The 18,570-nt window shown below is 34.4% G+C and overlaps 1 protein-coding gene across 1 annotated transcript in view; it reads right to left on the bottom strand.

Annotated features, from left to right (window-relative positions):
- The window catches only part of COL5A2 (collagen type V alpha 2 chain), a 173,385-nt gene that overhangs the window by 10,194 nt on the left and 144,621 nt on the right, over window positions 1–18,570 (bottom strand). Inside the window, 17 exon segments of the mRNA XM_027771572.1 lie at window positions 1,807–1,860; window positions 2,402–2,509; window positions 4,644–4,697; window positions 6,113–6,220; window positions 7,322–7,429; window positions 8,264–8,425; window positions 9,103–9,156; window positions 9,943–9,996; window positions 10,108–10,215; window positions 10,891–10,944; window positions 11,336–11,389; window positions 11,599–11,652; window positions 13,982–14,035; window positions 14,320–14,427; window positions 16,408–16,506; window positions 16,782–16,826; window positions 18,484–18,537. Coding sequence (XP_027627373.1) covers window positions 1,807–1,860; window positions 2,402–2,509; window positions 4,644–4,697; window positions 6,113–6,220; window positions 7,322–7,429; window positions 8,264–8,425; window positions 9,103–9,156; window positions 9,943–9,996; window positions 10,108–10,215; window positions 10,891–10,944; window positions 11,336–11,389; window positions 11,599–11,652; window positions 13,982–14,035; window positions 14,320–14,427; window positions 16,408–16,506; window positions 16,782–16,826; window positions 18,484–18,537 — 1,332 coding nt within the window.

Here is an 18,570-nt window from a genome sequence, read left to right as displayed (position 1 = left end):
TTTAATTTGCATATAGCATATACAAACAAACTAAATGGCCATAACAGCTGGGACTATATTAAGAAATTGGCAAAAAAACACACTTTTTTTTTAAGCAAATGAAACAGGAATATCATACTTAAGACACTTTTCATTGCAAAAAAAAAAAAAAGAAATCCCATGTTATCCTCATGTTATCCCAAATCCAGCGATCCTAATCCTACTCCATTACTAATTAATTAGCAAATGCAAATCATATAATAACATCTCATATAATTGGCAGAAGTTTCAAGAAAGCAGGGTCATTTTTGTCTTTAGAGTATTCCTAAAAAAAACTGGAGCCCTATTGAGTTGACTATGGAGGATGGATGCACTCATCAAATCGCCTGGTCTAAGTTCAGTTTTCTCTTATTAGGTGTTAGGTTTTATTTTGTGTTTTTTAATTTGTATTCCCTAATAATCAGCTTGTACTTTTAAGTAAAAGCAAGACTAGGCTTCAGTGCCTATATTTCACATAGCAATGCAAATTTAAATACCTAAATCAGTCTGCATGCAATGTTATAAAGGTTCTTTTATTTCAAGGATGTCCCAATGTTTCATTATGAAACATAAGCTAAACCAGAAAACACCTATTAAATTATTAACTAAAATATATTTATTCATTGAAAATGAAATTGTACTGTCTCTGTGTTTAGAAAACCACTCTTGATTTTTTGTACAACTATGAAATCTTTGCCAGTCAAGGTCAAATCAAAACTGAGATTATGATAACAAAGGGGCCAGCAGATGGTATGAACTTTAAAACACTGGACATTGCCAACCACATTCCAAGTCCTGGATGCAGTCAGTGGTTTGAAATTCATGCAGGGCCCATCTACACGTGTGCCTAAAATCCAGGGAGAAGAATGGAGGAGAAGGGACTGTGGCATGGTCATCCTCCCTGACAGATGACTGCTCCCTTTCCTTCTCTCTGTCTCTCTCCAGCAAGCACATGAGCTCCATAAGGGGAAAAAAAAGGTGAAAAAAAAAATGGCCATTATTTTAAGGATATAGTAAGGATATAATTGTTCTTGATGAATGTAGATATTGATCTATATAATGGACATGAAAGGAGTATGACCTATTAGACATCTATATAGTTAACCTGAAAGTGATTACAAATAGCAAGATTAGGAATAGTTAGGAAAGTCTAATCAAAGAGCTTTTAGATCCACTTTCCTCTGTAACTTTTAGAACAGCTCTGAGAGAAATGTACTAATGTCCTATTATTCTGAGAGAAAGCTGGACTCTAAAACTTATTTTTTAATTTAATTTTATTTATTTATTATTATCTAAATTTTTATACTACATTTAATCACATATACCTTTACAGTGTATTACATTTCTTTTCCCAGCATTTTCCAGCATGATTACCATGCATATCAGTCAAGACAAAGACATTACTATCCACATCATTGTCATCTTATTTTTGAAAAAATTAAAAGGTCAATTCAGAGAAGCTGTGTTAACATTATAATTATAAAATCATAAATTTCAAATCCACTTACCTCTGCGACTTTTAGAACAGCTCTGAGAGAACTACACTAATATCCCTATTATTCTGAAAGAAAACTGAACTCTAAAAATATTTACTAAATTTTTAAAGAATTGATGGTTAAATACAGAGAAGCTGTGTTAAAATTATAAAAACAAATATGAACTCTTATCTCCATTTTTTGTTCAAGCTTTTAGAATTTGACTTTTTCCATTTATAAATTTTAAATTGTACTTCTGTGAGAGTACGTTTTATACAAGAAAACTTTATTTGAAGAAAAACAAAGAACTTACAAGTAAACCACGTTTCCCAGCTCGACCAGGTGGTCCGATAGGACCCCGAGAACCCTAGAAAAAAATGTTCACAAAAATTCTATGTAAAAAATGCAAACATTTTATTTATATGTGAAGACATAATATGTATTTTTAGTCATGTGTTTACATATATACAGTATATATGTGATTATATGTATACTTTTATGGGTAATTGATTGAAATCATGCAAATATTTAAATATAGGTAAAAATGTTTTACTATAACTCCAGTGAAATTTTCAGAGTTCATTTAATTTATTGGTTTCACTGAATGAATATCACTTTAGTTTATTATAGTTAGATATTACTAGCTTACATATAACATGATGCATATTTACTATAATTTTTATAAATCACAGCATTATTAAAGTGTGAAAATCAAAAAGCAAAAGCACCTTTAAATCCTTACTGGATAGTGAATATTTTCTTTAAGACTGAAATATAAACTTTATATATATATATGACTTTGTGTATGTATGCATACAGGTTGTAATATAATATATATCATATAATATATATTATAATATGCTTATTGATATGAATAACTGTCAGTGTGATTTTTATTCTCTCCTCACCGGATCTCCTCTTTGTCCTGCATCTCCTGGAGCACCAACAGGACCTGGAGTTCCAGGGGCACCCTGAGAGCCTGGCAAACCTGCAGGCCCAGGGTCTCCACGATCACCCTGGCAAGAATAAACATGATAATTATCTTTTAACATATATTCTAAAACAACATTCTTCATGCTCATAATATTCACAATAGGAAAAAGTGTAACTCTTGAAAATTTACTTTTCCTTATTAATTTACTTAAACATTTTATGTATATTTACTAATTAATAAATCACATTTGAAAAAAGGTTATTTAAATAAAAGGTTATTTCTAGGGATCAGCAGTTGGCGTAATGACTTTTTCACTGGATTCCCATGTAGTCAACCATGGTTCGAGTCCCAGACCCAGTGGCTTAAATTCACACCGAGCGTATGTGTGTGTGTGTGCCCAAGATCCCGAGAGGAGAATGGAGGAGAAGGAATTGTGGCATGGCCATTTCCCTGGAGGGTGATTTCTCACTTTCTGTCTCTCTCTGTCTTTCTAGCGAGCTCAAGCACTCTATAGCGAAAACCTCTCAAAAAATTTTTTTTCCTTAATTTCAGATCTCATCTTTCTCTTCACTTCTACCTTCAATCAATATTATTGGAGTAAAGAGTAGCTGCCTCCAGAACCTAACATACTTGAAGATCAAAACTAGAGTATTTGTATATTCATAATACACAAAGACTTTCTAAAGAGTGTGAAAATCAGAAAATTTTTAAGGAAAACATTTTCCAGATTTTCAACTACATATGTGTTCTTTCAGAAAACTGATGTTTCAGCAGCCTTACTCACTTCCCCTTTAATAATTCCCCTTCTTTCACTTTATAAAAAGAAAGCAAACATCATACCATCTGCAATCTTATGGTGCAATGTCTCTTAGGCACCAAACTCAGAGACTTTTCTAGAATGTACAATTCACTTGAGAATAAAACTAAGAGGTATTTGGGGAAAAATTAATTCTTATTTTACCCAAATGATGCAGTTAGGAGAAGATTCCAAATATTACCTGTCTCTTAAAAAGAGAGAGGTTAATAATTGTTAAATGGATATTTATAAACATAACTATGTCACTAGAAAAATGGGGTAACATTTTATTTTCTTATATAAATTATCTTGTTTGACTAATTTGGCAACTAAGAAAACTCTGACAATTCTAGAACAGACACATAATAAACCAAATAAGCTAAATTGGTGAGCCAAGATTTTGGGAAGAAAAGTACACTTAAAGCACATATACATTTGAATTTGCCAGCAATTTAAGCTAGTGATCTTTTAAAACGGCAATGGCAACTTAAAATGTAGACAGGGGTTCATAGGTTTTAAAAATTATTTTAAGGAGTATATCAGCACTAGACAGTACATACTGCTCAGGGGGAAAGCCCAGATTCCAAAAGAGTTTATAACCTACAAGTTATGGTAATAAGGGGAGCGTTAGCCCAACATTCCTCAAAATTTATTCTTTGCCCCTTTCATCATGACGTTGTTCCTGAATGCGATCCTGTACTAAATGATTTAACGTAAAATGCTCAATGGTGTAGAAAATAATCATATTTCATGTATTTGCTAACAGGTAAAGAAAATTTTCTGAAGATCATACAGCTGGTTATTTAGAGAATCGAGATTTCAAATCAAATCTGTCTGTCCCCAAAGGCCATTTGCTACATGGTGAGTCCTTAGAGTAGAAAAGTCACTATTTAATGTGAGTCTTTGGGGTTGGGAGTAACTTTTGCCATAAGCGTACTGGTACTTAGTCTGAGACATTTGTGCAACTGTCTTTTTAGTTCAGCATACATCTAAGGAAGAAACACATCATGGAAAACACAGTGCTGAAAAAGCTGCACATCTTATATTCTCACAGGACATCCACCTCAGGGTACAAGCAGAGAAACTTAGTTGTCACACAGCTCTATTTTGGCTTTCATACTTTTGAGAATGGTATTGAAATTTAAAACAGTTCAGATGTGTCTTCAACCAAAACCTTTATCTGTTACCAAGGATGAAAATAACTTACTTTTCTGTTCTTAATTTAAAAGAAAAATCTTACTTTCTGCGTATTCAAATATAATTACATATACGAGATTTACCAAAAAGGTTCCCACAATCAGAAAAATCAGCACAGCATTAGAGCTATGAGAATACTGTGTAGTTTTTAGTGTGATACTAAAATTACACATATTTCAGATTAACATGACAAGATTGTTTTAATCAGTGAAATTGCTCTTACACGTTCTCCAACAGCACCATCTCGCCCTGGCGTTCCATCATTGCCAGCTGGACCCTATAAAGAAAATATTGAAAAAAATTAACTGAGAAGTGAAAACAATCTCATTCCAACTGTCAGAAAATTACCGTATATTTCACACCTTCCTTTCTTCTATGAACTATCAATGACCATTTATGTAAATCTCAATAGAAGAAAGGCTTCCATCATCTTTTCTATTATTGTGAATTGTTTGTAATTTTTTTATTGCCAGAGAGCATGCACACTTGCAAGAGAAGAGAAAGAGAGAGACTATACCCAACAGGGTATAGTTTCTCCATCCCATCAGAATTGGGACATGCATACACACACACACACACACACACACACACACACACACACACCATTTGCATTTTTCAAGTTTCTGGCCCAGGATTTGAAACAGAGTTGCTGTGTGAGATCCAGATCCTTACACAGTGCTTAACCCCTGTGCTACAAGGCCAGCCTTATTTGTAAAATTATTAACACATTCTTATTTAATCTCAATTCTTCATTTTTCTTTATTTTTAAAAAATCTTCAAACACTTTGTAATAAATAGACAGCAATTACATTCTAGTCATTTTATGTAATGTTTATGTTACTTTTACATTTTAAGTTTATTCAAATATTGGATCATCAGAAAAGTCATGATGTATTTTTTCTATGATTTTCTATGCAAAAAATGCATCATGACTTTTTGGATGACTCAAAAAGACCCTTAATATTTTGAAATCAAATAACTGTGTTTAGATGGCATCACTATTAAAAAAAACTGTATTGTTTTCTCTTCCTGTTTTATTTCAATTATTGTTAGAACTATGTTTTGACTATTTGATCAAATATTGCTATGAATATTGTTGCACTAATTATTTCTTTCAAGAAAATGTGACATTAACCATTTTGTGATTTACTCATTAAGTGCTGTACAGAGGATATCCCAATCTTTAACTTCTCAAATTGCCTATCAAAAACCAATTTCTACTCAAAAGAGCCTAAGAGAACATGACATGCATAACATTACTTTATAGTGACATTTAAGTAATGTGATCTTTACTTATTTGCTGTTTTCACATGCTATAATAATTATAGTAGTTCTGTCACCATAAAATTTGGCAATTTTGATAAATATGCCATCATCGAATGAAATAATAACACAGGAGATGATGAATGGATATGTCCTTTCACCTTGAAAACAATTCGCTACTGGCTAACTCAACTAAAATGTTTGGCTCCAGACTAGATGAAGGTTATTTCAAAGATACTGATCTTGTTGCTTTTTTAATGTCATCATTTAGCCAACTCCCTAGGGAAGTAGAGTACATTAAATAGCATCACTGTGAAACTCCTTTGAGGTCAAATGGGTAATCAATTTCTAAATTAATTTCTAAGTGAAAAACGTGTCTCCATGACACCCAGATAATAAGAGATGAGTTATTTCCACTGCAGTACTCACTTCTGGTCCAGGTTCTCCTACAGGACCATTGGAGCCAGGGGGTCCCACAGGTCCAGGAGGCCCTTTATCTCCTGTTGCGCCAGTTGGCCCTACTTTTCCTGGTGTGCCCTATAATAGAAGTTTAAATAGGTCAACTCCTCTGAAGAAATTTAAGAATGCTAGTTTCCATAAAAGCTACATTTAAGAAATAGTTACCTCAGTCCGTCCTTCTTTAATAATAATTGTCCATTATCCTACAACACCCATGTCATTGTAATGCCTCTTATAGGCATGCCCACCTCTTATCACACGCTTCTTGACACATCAAAGGGATCAGAAAGCATCCTTTGCCACCAGTTCAGGTGTGCCTGGCAGGTTCAAACCAATGGGACTCTGGTCATATCTGGCTGTCTTTCTGGGATCTACCTCACTAATAAAACACACTCATTCTTTTTTAATCCTACTTTGTTCGTTTTATTTCTGTAGCCAGGTGTTTTAGTATCATCATTGGGAGATTTCATTTTCAGGTCCTCAGCTCACTTCTGATAAGAAGAAGACATCCATTAACTCCCAATTTTCTGTTTTTAATTTTCTACCCATATGTCTCCCAGTTCCTTGATCCCAGGTATAATATTATACTGTTCACATTCCATATAAAAACCTCACTAATGTTTTCCTCAAACATTGTTAACTTGCAGTGGTAGAATTTAGTATTTTCCAACCTTATATTGAATCAAACTTTCACTGATATTCTAGGGAATATGAAATTCTTAAACACCCTCCAGGGAACAGGAGATTACCTTCAGACTCTTTCATAGTTCACCCTGCATTCACTTCTAATCTTACCTTAGTTCAGCCATGTCTTTCCTTTGATGTCTTATTGTGAAATAAGGACATTTTTGTTTATTTAGAAAAACACTACCTACACACTAGGAGATCATCTCCCTTCTCTGGCTCCATAGATCTTTTTAATCCTCAAAGAAAGATTTGAGTCACCAAAAATCCATATCCTTATTTGCCTACTTCTCTAGTTCCAGAGTTAAACAAATACATTTTTCAAGGATTTTGCAAGGTAGTGAAATATTTGACATTTAAGATGAAAAGGTTTTTAAGACACTCAGAATTTATCAGCACAAGACTATTTAAATCTAGTTATGCAAAAAAAATCAATTCTCTACATAAATTATATTGCACATATCAAATGAAATATTGACCAAAACAGCTACTCACCGCCGGGCCTGGCAGGCCAGGCATGCCTCGCTCTCCACGCTGCCCAGGCATGCCAACAATGCCTCTCTGCCCAGTAGTTCCAGCTGGACCAGGGGGACCATCTGGACCCTAATGCAGAGGGTAATATAATTAGAAATCTTTCAGGATAAAGCTGCATCCAAGGAATTTACAGTAGATTGATTATATCCTTATAGGTTTTTGATATGAGAAAATGTTCTGTTTTACAAAATCGTACTACACACCAGTCGTCATAAATTATAATCCACACAGAGCCTCCAAAATTATTTTAAGGTGAAAACATTAGTCAGATGACATACAACTTGAAGATTAATATGGATATTGAATGAATAATAGAGGTAAATATTCAGAGATATATTTTTCCTCTTTTTAATATGACAGACATTTTTAAAAATAGGAAATAATGACATACTTAAATATTAATAGTTAAAAGGATGTAGGTATTAATAATATATTTTAAAATTTCTTCACTACATCAAATAATTTTTTATCTAGTTTTTTGACACCACATCCATTAATATATTTTAAAATATCTATTTATATACTTTTAAATGGAACAGAGAAATAATAAATTAATTTTTTAAAATAATTATTTAACTCTATTGATTGATTGATTGATTGATTGATTTTAATTTGACCAGAGAAAGACAGAGTGAGTGAGAGAGAGCGAGAGAGTGAAAGTGAAAAACCAAGCCACTAGGTCTGGGATTCAAACCACAATCAGCCATGTGGGAGTCCAGCATCCTTAACCACCATGCCATCTGCTGGCCCCATAAATTAAAATTTTATAAGGCACATTCTACTTAAAAGATTTAGAAATCTGCCCTGCATAATATTCAGTTTCTTTGTGATAGCAGTTGTTATGAGTTTCTATTTGTAAATATCCCAACTATATGTGGTCTGCAACAAAGATGTCTAACTTACAGGTTGCCCATCTTCTCCTGGGTCCCCTTTGTCTCCTGGGCCACCAGGAGGGCCAGCCGGTCCTCGATCTCCCACTCGTCCATGAGAACCAGGGTCCCCACGAAGACCTGGAGGACCCTCCTTCCCAGGCTCCCCTAAGGGCCCTGCAGGTCCTGGAGCTCCCTAGCATAACATAGAAAGAAGCACTCAGAAGGGCACATAGAGACCAAGAAAGTGGTAATGACAACAGTATCTGCCTCAGATGCAGGCATCCAAGTCATGCAGATTCATTTTTCCTGTTAGATAATCAGTCATTTAGTAAACTGAAACAAAGCAAAACACAGCTATACTCTATCAAGGGAAAAATCGACATATCATTTGCAGTTGATTTACTTTGAATCATTATTAAAAGTGGGGAAATTAACTTAAGACTTGAAGCTTATTTTATGCTCTGCTCTGGCAATCAATATGTAATATTTTATTTTGTTTAACTGACCTTATATTGAAATAAAAACATTAACAAAACGGCCAGAGATGCTTCCTAATAGAAAGGAATGCTTATTAGCACATAGTACCATTACTCTTTACTATATCCAAAGGGGATAATAATCAAATACTGGGGCTATAAAAGACTTGCTAATAAACTCCTCCAAAAAATATGGAGTAGCTAAATATTAATTTATTTCCATTAAATGCCAGTATGAATGGCTGAGATGAACATCGTTAAATAGGAAAATAATAACAATAGATTAAAAGTGAAAATAAATGCCTCAAATACACACATCGTGTGCATGTGTGTGTGTGTGTGTATGTGTGCAATTATTCTATTGTCAATGACTTGAATAATTAAGTTGACTTACAGTAGGGCCTGGAGGTCCAACTCTGCCAGCAGAACCAGGAAATCCTGTAGCACCCTAGAAACACAGCACCATTTAAGAAATTTTTAAATAATGTTGCTTACATTTATTTTCATGAGATCTATGTTTCTCCACAGGATTATCTAGGTTTTGTTTTTTTTTTTAAGTTCATTTATTTACCTCTCCCAAGAGAAATACAGATAGGGAAGAGAAATAGAGAAATAGACATCCCTACCGGGGTCCTCACACCACAATCTATTGCTGGTCTCAGCTAGCCATGATCACAGGCCTTTGCGCATGCACCCAGCATGCTCGGGGCGATCCTGGGATGAAACCCAGGAGCTTTCTCATGTGGGTCCCATGGGATCACATCTGTGCTACCACCTGGAACCAAGAAGTCTTAGGCTTTTTCATTTCCTTCCATGTTGTGACCAATATATATAAATATATATATATATTTTTTTTTTACATGCATTCTATATTGTTGAGATTGAGCCTAGATTTATAGGCAATAGGAAAATTAATTTTCTCTTTTTGCTTTTTATTGATCTTGAACATACACCAAGTAGTCCTGGAATGACCTTAAAACTTTATATAACCAAATTATATAAAGTACTCTCACATTATTTGTTTACCCCTATTATAGGTTATATATCACTTAAATTATATATGAAGTAGCTGGGTCTCCAAGATGATACCTAAATTAAGTGTCCTATGCACTACACTGTAGTTGACACAAGTAATAATTTGTTATTACAGCTCTAGAGAAAGATTAACTTTTGCATCACTGGGAAGGATATTGGACTGACTGTTCATAATTCCCAGAGCATCAAAACAACTTACAGGTGGACCCTGAGTTCCTCGACCACCTTTTAGTCCAGGAACACCATTAGGACCCTAAGTAGAAAAAAAAAAAAAAAAAAAGAGTACTTTAGTAAATCCAATTAGCTAGATGTACATGGAAAACACTGCACTAGATGAAGTTACACCTTTTTACTTTTAACTTACATGAGGTCCAGGGGATCCTGCCAGCCCTTGTGGTCCAGGAGACCCAGCATCGCCCTTCTGGCCTGGCTCTCCTGGTTCACCTTTTACTCCAGGCTGCCCATCAGGACCCTATGTGCAAATGTACAAACAAGCAACTGATGATAAGACTTCCAGGCAAATTATTTCAAAGTAATTAACATTAATGTATCATTGAATCAGGGACCAGCAGTTGGCATAAAGGCTATGTCGTGGACTCCCATGTAGCTGACTGCTGTTTGAGTCCTGGACCTGGTGGCTTAAACTTACACCAGGCACGTGTGCTTGCATGATCAAGATCCCAAGAGGAGAATGGAGAAGGAATTGCGGCGTGGCCATCCCCACTGGGGGGCTGATTTCTTGCTTTCTGTCTCTCTATCTTTCTTTCTGTCTTTCTGGCGAGCACACATGCCCTATAGAAAAAGTCTCTCCAAAATAAATAAATAAATAAATAAAAAGTATCATTTAATCATTTATTGTTAAATTATGCTTTGTAATAAATATTGAAGCACAGTAGAAGAAAAAAAGTACCCTGATGACATCTTTGAAACTAGCCTGAAAAATAACATATTCCACCACATTTTATTATGCAAATAATTTTACAAGCTCAATGGTACAGGCTCATCCATTTTTGTGCCCTGTCTGTGAAAACATACTGAAAATTAACTATTGCCTAGAAAACTAATTTTTCAGAATTTTTAATATAGCTTCCAAATTATACACAACAGTATGGTTCATTTGTAAATCAGTAGCATTTGAAAACTATACCTGAGGTCCAGCAAAACCAACAGCCCCTGTCGGGCCATTTTCACCACGAGAACCCTAGGAGAAGACAAAGATTACTGTAGTTTTCACATACTGTTTTAAACAGAAATAGATTTTTCAAATATAATTATATAAATTTGGTATAGTAAGAAATGCATAGATAGAAGACTCTTAAAGCAGTGATAAAGGCATAGGTTATAAAACATAGTCCCAAAGTCAGGAGTCTCAAATAAGCCATAATAAATTTAGCAAACAAACTGCCTATTTAGACTTACAAATTTTATACTGATTTTTTTTTTCAATTCAATTGAAAAAAGTAAAAGTTAAAAGCAGGAAGTAATGAATAGGCTAAGCCAATCGACATGGTTTTATATGAATATCAAAATACAATGAAGAATTGTTTTGGTGCTTGTCTCACACTAAATAATATCCAAAAATTGTCACTTACAGGATTGCCCCGGGAGCCAGGAGGGCCAACTAAACCTCGAGGACCAGGTTCGCCCTAGAAAGCAGATTTTAGATGGTTATTGTCCAAAGCAGAGCAAAACTTCATATAATCATAGGATATAGGATACAGGAAGGGCAGGTGGAGGGGGAGAAATCTTGAGATGATCTAGCTTAGTTACAATATGTTACAAAAGGGAGACTTTGTGAAAGAGTCAGAAATCAGTCCTCAGGATTTTGAATGCACAAAATAAACTCGTGACTTACCTTTTCTCCAGTGGGACCGGCAGGACCTGGAGGGCCCAAGGGACCCGGAAGACCCTGTCAATTAACAGATCATAGGCACATTGAGGAAAAGAATGCACAAAAATCTTCATGTTTAAGCAAACAAATAGAACAAAAAGAAGGAACTATTGTGTTGTAGCTTAGCTGATTTTGCAAATTGTTATCTATAATTGTGTGTGTGTGTGTGTGTGTGTATTAAACGTGCGCATTCTCAAGTGTTTTTCCATTTAGTCTAACACAATTTCCACAAGATTTTCTTTACAGAAAGTTCTGATGTATTTTATCCAACTCAACTCATGCATATAAAACAGTCTTCAAATATTTGATGCCATTTATATAGTGTCTATGTTTCTCTGCTTGTGTAATGTTGCTCATTTCTAATTTTAAATTTGAGTACAGATTGAAAGAGGCTTTTCTTCTTTTGTATAGAATATAATTTTCTTAAATTATCATTATGAAATATATCTTTTTGAAAAAGAGTGTAATTGTGGTAACACATTTAATTTTATAAATATTTTTTACATGGAGTTGCCACCCAGCTACATTGAAGTTGATGGGCTTTTTTTTACACTTAAGAGCATAGGAAAGCTACCACATGGGGACCCACCTGGGTCTTCTTGACACATAGTTATAATCATTAAATGGTTGAGCACTGGAGTTCACTCCAAAACAAGTTCTCTAACTGATACTGGTGTATTGCCTCTTTATACACAACCTTAATACTCTTTCGTCATTTTACTTTTATATGTATTATTGAAAGAAACTTAAAGAACAAAAAAAAGATTTTAATTTCATATTTTGATAAGAACATGGGAAAACTTTATCCTTATATTCTTTGGATCTATATGGAACAATATCCTCCAATAATTGACCTAATGTATTTCCTTAAAGTATCTGCTTAAATATAAGGATAACTTCATATTCACAAAAATTTTTTAAGAAATAGAAAACATACTATACTTCATTTCTCACTATGATATTGTAGTACATGCTCTCCTCTGATTCTTTCATAAAATAATGCATTGCCCTCACTAAAAATAAAGCAGTCATTGAACAGAGGAGAAGGGATTGGGGTGTGGCCATCTACCCAAAAGACGATTTCTCACTTTCTCTCATTCTACTCTCTCTTTCTACCTCGGTCTTTATGTCTCTAGCAATCACATGCACCCTACAGAAAAACTTAAAAAATAAAAATAAAGTAGTCATTACTTCCATCTGATCCTGGTACACTGCATTTTCAAAGTGAGTTTATAGGCACAGTATATACATATCTGGAATTTCCTCTTAAAACAAACCGTCAGTGCCTCACATCTTCAAACAGTACCATACAATATTCTCTGGACTTCAGAACATTCATGATATAAAATACAAACAATATACTAATTTGGTTTAGCCATTTTGAAATATTAAATCAAATATTAGATTTGACTAAAGGGCAAGACATATTTTCTATTAATAATTTGTTAAACTGCTTCCCTTAAATAACTTTACATAAAAGGGGGTAAATTACTACTAAAGTTCAATTTTCTATATGTCACTATATTTTCTTCATCAAAAGCCAGTATAACCAATGTACTTCATGTACAGAACCAAACAGTGGCTCATTGTAATCTCTATTTTTTTACAATACAATTGCTATTGCCAGGGTACAATGTGACAACAAACAGCAAACATGTCATACTGAAAAAGAAATTAGTCATCAAATATCAAGATCTATCTTAGAAAATGTCTGATGTTTGAGCCACAGAAATATATTGTCTTTCTAGTCTGATTGTCCTTGAAACTGCAAATGCATCCTAATTTCAGAGACCTAAAGCCTGTGAATGTCAATTTCTGACATGACATTAAACAATGTTTTGACAGACATCCTTTTTGACACTCCATGTATCCAGCCTCTTCATTGTTGAAGGCGTAAATGCTGAATCACTGCCCAGCATTTTTCTCACCCCTGACGTCTAGTATATTATGAAACACTTAGCACAACATTGGCCATTCTACTAGGCTCTGCTTGCCTGGGCTGGAACAAGGTCTAGGCCAGCTCATCGGATCAGTATTTTAACAGAAATAAACACTGCGGATGAAATAAAAAGATGACAGAAAAGATAAAGAGAGACCCACTCCCTCAAACACCTATCTCATAGGCACAACAAGTAAGTGCTTTATTTCATTCTCTCATCAATGACTTTACTTTTTGGCTTGCAAAAAGTATGCATGGTTGATAAACATCAAATCTCCAATGTCATCATTTTCTAGTCTGACAACCAAGAAATAGTGATTAACTTTATTTTGAAAAGGTCAAGCCAATTCAAAATGACAATGATAATATTGGTTTCCAGCCCAGCTAGAAAAGAAAGCTTTCACTTACTCGTGCTCCATCATTTCCAGCTGTGCCTTCGGCGCCTTTCTCTCCTATGCCACCCTGGGAAAACGCACAACATGCCATTCGTTTATTTAATTGTTGATTTCTCACATTTTCACGGAAGCTTCATGAGGCAAAGGACTTAAGTGCCATGTTCATGGCTGCTTTCTATTGAACCTAAAACAGTGCCTGGAATTGTGCATTTTCTTGATAAATATCTATCAGAAAAACGAATAAATGACTTGTGACTCAGGATGGTAGAAGAAAAAACATACTCAGGAAATCATTATCAGTAGAAATTCTAAATAACTGAACTGAAAAGAAAAAAAAAAAATCAAACTTACTCTGTCACCCTTGGGTCCAGGAGTTCCTGCAATACCTCTTTCTCCTGGCATACCTTGAAGACCTGGCGGGCCTGTATCTCCAGGGGTTCCAGTTGGACCTGGGCTTCCCTAAAATAAACAAAAAATAAATGACTGTCACTATATCAAGACTGAACCACATAAAGTTTCTGTTTTACTAGGTCAAAATAGCTAAATGTCAGTAATTTCATAAAGTGCAAGTGAGTGCTTATATTTTTCATTTGGAAACATTTTTTTCTGAATTTATTTGTATTTAGGTTTATTTATTTATTTATTTTGACAGAAAAAAAGAAGGAGAGACTGGCATGCTTGCTAGGGTCTCATCATATCATGACTCCTCCCATACACACACACCACACACCATCCAGTCAAAGTCATGAGTACCCCTGTGGGCATGCCCTAAATAGTCAGGTCAACCTGGCAGCAGATGACATAATGGTTACATCGCTATACTCCCACCTAGTTGACCACGGTTCAAGTCCTGGACCCAGTGGCTCAAAACTCACTTTGGACACGTGTGCATGCATGCCTAAAATCTTGAGAGGAGAATGGAGGAGAAGGGATTGTGGCATGGCCATCCGCCGTGGGGGGTGATTTCTCACTTTCTGTCTCTCTGTCTCTCTATCTGTACAGTGAGCACACATGCTCTATAGCAAAAGTCTCTCTCAAAAAAAAAAAAAAAAGAAAATTTCAGGTCAACCTGGGATCTGAACCCAGAGCCTTCACAAAAGGCAACAGTATTGCACAGTGGCACCCTATTGCTGAGTCACTGCAACTAGGCCTGAGCCAATGCTTTTGAAGAAATAAAAGATTTACTTTTTAATTGTTGATTTATGTTAGTTTACTTTAGAGAAAACTGAACACCAGTTCAAATAAGAATGATAAAGTAGGCTCCCCTCCCGCCTCTTTATTGGCAACATCTTGGAGATACTAATAAAAAGAAGAAATTGCATTTAGATAAATATTTCATTTTCTCTTAAATACACACATGATATTAAGCTGATTCATAGGCTAATATAGTAATTAAATTGATGTAGATCTAAATTACTCTGGACCCAGAAGTCAATAAGAGATCTCTTATAATATGATCATTAAAAGTTCTAATTCAATTGGTTATAAGGAAGTCGGCTGCAGTATTTTCTGCTCATCACAAAACTGGCACTCAAAAGGAAATGGAACTGATGACACATTTTTTTTTTTTTTCCTTGAGCTCTGCCAGGACTCAGGGCTATTTGGAGCATGTTGGGATATTCATCACAAATTCATTCCCAATAGTCAGGAAATACTTCTTTCTGCAACTCAGTAGTTTCATTGATCAATGCTGAGTATACAGTAGAAGATGGTTAGTTTTCATAAAGAGATCTTCATTTTACATGAATATTAATTTTTTTGATAGACACAATAATTGTATCTGTCTATGGGGTACAATGTGGGTTTTATTTTCAATGCAAAAATACATGTGTTATACCAAATCAGAATAATTTACCTATCTATCACCTTAAATATTTGTCACTGCTTTATGCTGAAAACACTTAGAATCTTCTTTTGTAGCTAACTTTGAAATATACAACAAATTATTGCTTACTTCAGTTACCTATTGTCCTATAGAACACTAGAACTTATTCCTCTATCGCATTGTAATTTGCACACATTGTATTGTTACATTTCAAAAGCTACCTATTTTCATATACATCATAAGCAGAATTGTGGAAACTAAGACCAAAAACTTGGAATACATGATTAGAAACCCTTCCAAATGAATTATACAATTTCTACAGCTTATCTCTGCTTGTTCATGGAACTCATTCATAAAATTTATATAAATCAGCATTAGGAATGTGTCTATAAATGGAAATGTACCTTGATGTGTGCTAGACCATAATACCCATCATGGAACAGAACCTTTTTAACTGACTCTAGTTGCGAGAAAAAAGTCTAGTAGATACTCCTTAAATATTTGATGAAGAAAATAATATTAAATAAATTATCAAGAGAAAACAAGAGAATTATTGGGTTCATTGTGCAGTAATTTAGATCATTTTTAAATGTCAAGATCCTAAGTGTACTTACTTTTGGACCATCAGGACCATGTCCTCCAGCCATTCCCTTCTCACCAGGAAGCCCGGTTATTCCTGGTTCTCCTCTTTCCCCAGGGTTTCCTCGTTCTCCCTAGTAAAACATTGGAATGTCAAATAACTCAATACTTGACCCAAACATGGGTTAAAAATGCTTCTGCAAAATGGCTTCTACCAGAGAAAATTTTAGAAATGAGCCATATTCCAATTTAGTGATTCAAAAATAAACTTGAACTAAGGATACGCTAGTCTTGTGGAAAAAAAGTCATAAAATGTGCTTTCATTCATGAGAATGCAATGCCTAAAACAAAGCCCAGTTTAAAATAAAGATGCCTTTTAAAATTTAATCCAGTGGGAGGAAATACTTACTCTAGGTCCTAATGGGCCAACCACTCCGGGATCTCCAGGAACACCCTATAAATACATTAAAAAAAAAAAAAAAAGAACAAAAGCTTTCAGCAAGCTCTTAGGCATTTATTAAAAATATTTCCAGATAACATATCTAATTTATTTTAATGTAAAATTAGAAGACTGAATATGCCCACAATATTGACGAAAGGAAAATACATGTACTATGATAAGTGAGGCAATATCACATATATTGGATAAAAATATTTTCTCAGAAAAATTTACATTCTATCTGAATATTTGATTTTTGGTAAAGGAAACATGCAAAACTTATCTCACAAACAGTGCATTAGTTTTTTAAGACAATACAATTTATGCTACATATCTTTTATTTACTAAAGAACACAAAAATGTTTAGATGAGAATAATATCAAAAGCAATGAGCATTTAATCTTTTAAATAGAACCAACTCAATTCTACTCAATTTAATATATTCTTCTTAAGCATGTAACATGGTCAAAACACTCTATGAGCAACTGTAGGTTCAAACTAATGCAATCACTTGTACATTAAAAGTTTCAGTTTGTTCTTAAGTAATGTAAGTCATTTAAAATCATATCTTCTTGATAAAGATGGTGTTACCAGGTGGGCCTCCGGCTTATCTCCTGAAACTGTCCTCACTGTGGCGTGATCTCCCTTACACTCTGATCTCATCCTAATGCTTCCACTTAAAAGCTCTTCATCAGCCTTCCTTTACTCCAATGACAAATAGCAAATTTACTGATAGACCCTTCATATTCTGGCCCCTTATTCGCCTTGTCATCTCCCACTTCAAGTCATTCTTCATGACCTAGTTAACCTTTTTCAGTGCCATAAATTGATCAGCAAAGCCTTTATATCCGGTTAATTTCATTTCCTGGAGTGTTTTCTTACCTGCCCTTCTCTACCTTTACCATCCATCATTCTCTCATACAAGATATTATTTTGTTTTGGAAACTTATTCTAAATCCCCAGGTCAGAGAAAAATATTGTTGTTTTTTTTAACCATCATTCTCTCATACAAGATATTATTTTGTCTTTGAAACTTGTTCTAAATCCCCAGGTCAGAGAAAAATGTTGTTGTTTTTTTTTAATTTTTTTAATTTTTAACAGATAGCACTTTGCTTATCACAGCATTTCGGGCATGCTATTTTGTAATTGTCTTTCTGTCTTCTACTAAATATAATATTAGGGTGAGGTCCATAGCCACCTTTTTCACCTAGATAAGGCCAGTGCTTAGTTGAGTCAAGAACACAAAGTATTCTGCATCTTATTTGCTGAACAGTTAAAGGAAAAAAAAAATGAATCATTCAAAGAAAAATAAGAAAAATAACCTAGATCTATGTGCCAGTGGATGACAAAATAAAGTTGTAAGTATATGTTCATAACTAATTATAAATCCTCTAGTAAAGCTCTAGAGTTATGGAAAAGTATATGTGGTGATTAGAAACACAGTTTTGGAGCTGAGTTCAAATATCAGCTGTGTGACTTTGGGAAAGTTATCTAGCTTCTGTGCCTCATTTTCCTCATCTGTAAAACAAACAATAATTATCCACAGTATATAGGGTTGCTTTGAGGATTCTAAGAGATAATAAACTTAAACAATAAAGTAATATACCTCACAAATAAAAAGTTAAATTATGAGGCAATATTTTAGTTTTGCAATTAGTATTTAAGAACTTACCTGATCACCTGGCTTTCCACCTTCCCCAGGTGGCCCTGGAGGGCCAGGGAGCCCCTAAAATAAAAGTAAAGAAATGAAATTGTGAAA

Source organism: Tupaia chinensis, unplaced genomic scaffold (assembly GCF_000334495.1).
Source record: "Tupaia chinensis unplaced genomic scaffold, TupChi_1.0 Scaffold000225_1, whole genome shotgun sequence".
Taxonomy (NCBI): Eukaryota; Metazoa; Chordata; class Mammalia; order Scandentia; family Tupaiidae; genus Tupaia; species Tupaia belangeri.
This window is presented reverse-complemented; position numbering and strand designations above follow the sequence as displayed.